Source organism: Vigna unguiculata, chromosome 2 (assembly GCF_004118075.2).
Source record: "Vigna unguiculata cultivar IT97K-499-35 chromosome 2, ASM411807v1, whole genome shotgun sequence".
Lineage (NCBI taxonomy): Eukaryota > Viridiplantae > Streptophyta > Magnoliopsida > Fabales > Fabaceae > Vigna > Vigna unguiculata.
Genome location: NC_040280.1, coordinates 12205143 through 12207277, shown reverse-complemented (window position 1 = coordinate 12207277; position 2135 = coordinate 12205143). Strand labels below are relative to the sequence as shown.

General features: G+C 39.1%; 1 protein-coding gene across 1 annotated transcript; it reads right to left on the bottom strand.

The window, feature by feature from the left end:
• Positions 1–224: 224 nt before the first annotated feature.
• On the bottom strand, positions 225–1846 carry LOC114174677. The gene is made up of 2 exons (XM_028059504.1): positions 1468–1846; positions 225–1296 (listed from the first exon to the last, which is right to left on the bottom strand). The coding sequence occupies exons 1-2, from the start codon at positions 1785–1787 to the stop codon at positions 423–425; spliced, it is 1194 nt and encodes a 397-aa protein (XP_027915305.1). The 5' UTR covers positions 1788–1846; the 3' UTR covers positions 225–422.
• Positions 1847–2135: the final 289 nt, after the last annotated feature.

Below are 2135 nucleotides of genomic sequence, written 5' to 3'. Positions count from 1 at the left end.
ATGGACACAGGATGATAGGCCATTTTTGTCTGTGCCCATGGCGTGTTCAAAAAACCTCATCACAATTCATGGAAGCCTTCAAGCAATACGAGCACCCCTTTCATGGTCATTACATGTCAAATCTCAGTGAGTATTGCGTTTTTCAAGTTTGTGACTCTACATATGGTTGAGGCTCATGGTCCAATATAGATATATCTGTCGGAAGCACAATAGATGATCCAGTATATGGAGAAAAGATTATGATTATCCTTATAATCTGTAAGCAATATTGAAATGATTACAATGAAACTAAATGAATGAATGAACAAACTTAGTCAACAAAATCTCACAAAAATTGAAAGTACACTACAAGACCAGTCATTCTACACAGATATGGGTGAGTTTGGCCATAGTGTTTGAAATTAAACCAGTAACAAAAGTCTTCATTCCCATTTACTCCTAAGTTCATCATGGTGTTTGAAAGCATAGGTGAGTAGTGTGCTTCCATCCAATGCTTTTAGTACAAAAGTCTCTACCAACACATAACATCCAAATTTTTTCCACCTATTAGTCCCCTTAAATTCTTCCACTTTCCTGACTCTAATTTGCTTCTCTTTTCCTCCATCCCAACCTGCTCTTTCCTGCTCCCACTTCATTCTCTCGACCACTGCAGTGTTCAATCCCACACTTCTCTTTTCTCCAACATTGTTGAAACTATGGAACCACAGAAAACCTTCAGCAATATCCATTTCATCGATCACAGCTTCCCACCCAGCAATTACAACCACTTCCTTTTGAACCACAGCATCCACAATTACAGTCTTTTCCACTTCATTCTGGTTCTCACATGAAAAGATTTGCTCCCATTTCTGCTCCAGTGTCATTTCATAAAACATCGACTTTCTCATTTCTTCCTTCAATGTTTTGTGAGTTCCCTCCTTGATAAACATGAAGGGGCAGTACCATTTTCCCACAGCAACGCTGTCTGAACTCCTTTTTGCTAAGGAGAATTTGAATTCTGGCTTGCTGGCACGGAGGGCCTCATTCACCCCTGATGCTTCGCTTAGACTTGAATCACTTGAAGCACTCGAAGCACTCACTTTCCACCTTCTGCTCAAAAACCTTGGAGGGTATCCATCTGGGGCAACAGATTTAGCTGAAAAACCACTCCTGAAAGTAACTTTGCTTCTTCTAGGATATATCTCAAACTCCTGATATGTGTCACTCACATCTATCGGATGCAGTGGTACATCAGTTTGAGCTTTGTAGAAACAGAATGTGTCCAAATCCTCCTCCTTTGAGTTAATATACGCTTCCCTGCACAACCAAATGCAAACTACATCAGTACAATCCTTAACCTTAAACATGTCAAGAAGATTAATCCTTAAATTTGCATTAGAATAGATGTTCAGGTTAGTGATGAAGAATAAACGGTCAAGAAATCAAGGAAAATGTAACTTGCTTAATGAAATGAAAGCTTAGGCTTACCCTCTTTTCTTCGAATTTAGATTTATGACATAGTATTTGTTGGAAGACAATGGTTGGTTGAGAACCGGGATGAAGGCAACATGGTGGTAATGAGTGGTTCTATTGAGTGAAATACCTGATCTATAGAACAACTTAAGGTTTAAATTTTGAGGGAAAGGCAACTCCTTCACCTCATGAAATTCTCCTAACCCAAAACAAGAGGTTGGCTCCATCTCTTCATCTTGGATCACCAAAATGCCAGAATTGGGGCCTTCTGGTGGAGGCAATGACAGAGCATCTAAAGACTTCTTAAACAGAGATAAAGGCCTAGTCACATACATTCTCTTCTCAATTTCTTTCTTCCCTTCCAAGAACAACTTGCTTAATGTGGATATTGACGATGTACAGATCCACTTATATATATGTATGAGACGAAATTTTATTTTGATATGGTCAATGAACAAAGTTAGTAAACGTGTTCAATTGACCAAGTTGGGGAAGAAAAAATACTTTTTTTTTTCTTTTGGCAAGCCAGTGCAGTAGTATTGATTTTGGGAATTTTTCAAGATGTGAGACCCACATGACAATAAAATATACCTGCTGGGTAGTGGGCGTGAAAGGGTCCAGTTTGGTCAGCCTTGTTGGCTTTGGCTTTGTCTATTTGGAAGTTTCAGCCTAAAAGGATGCAA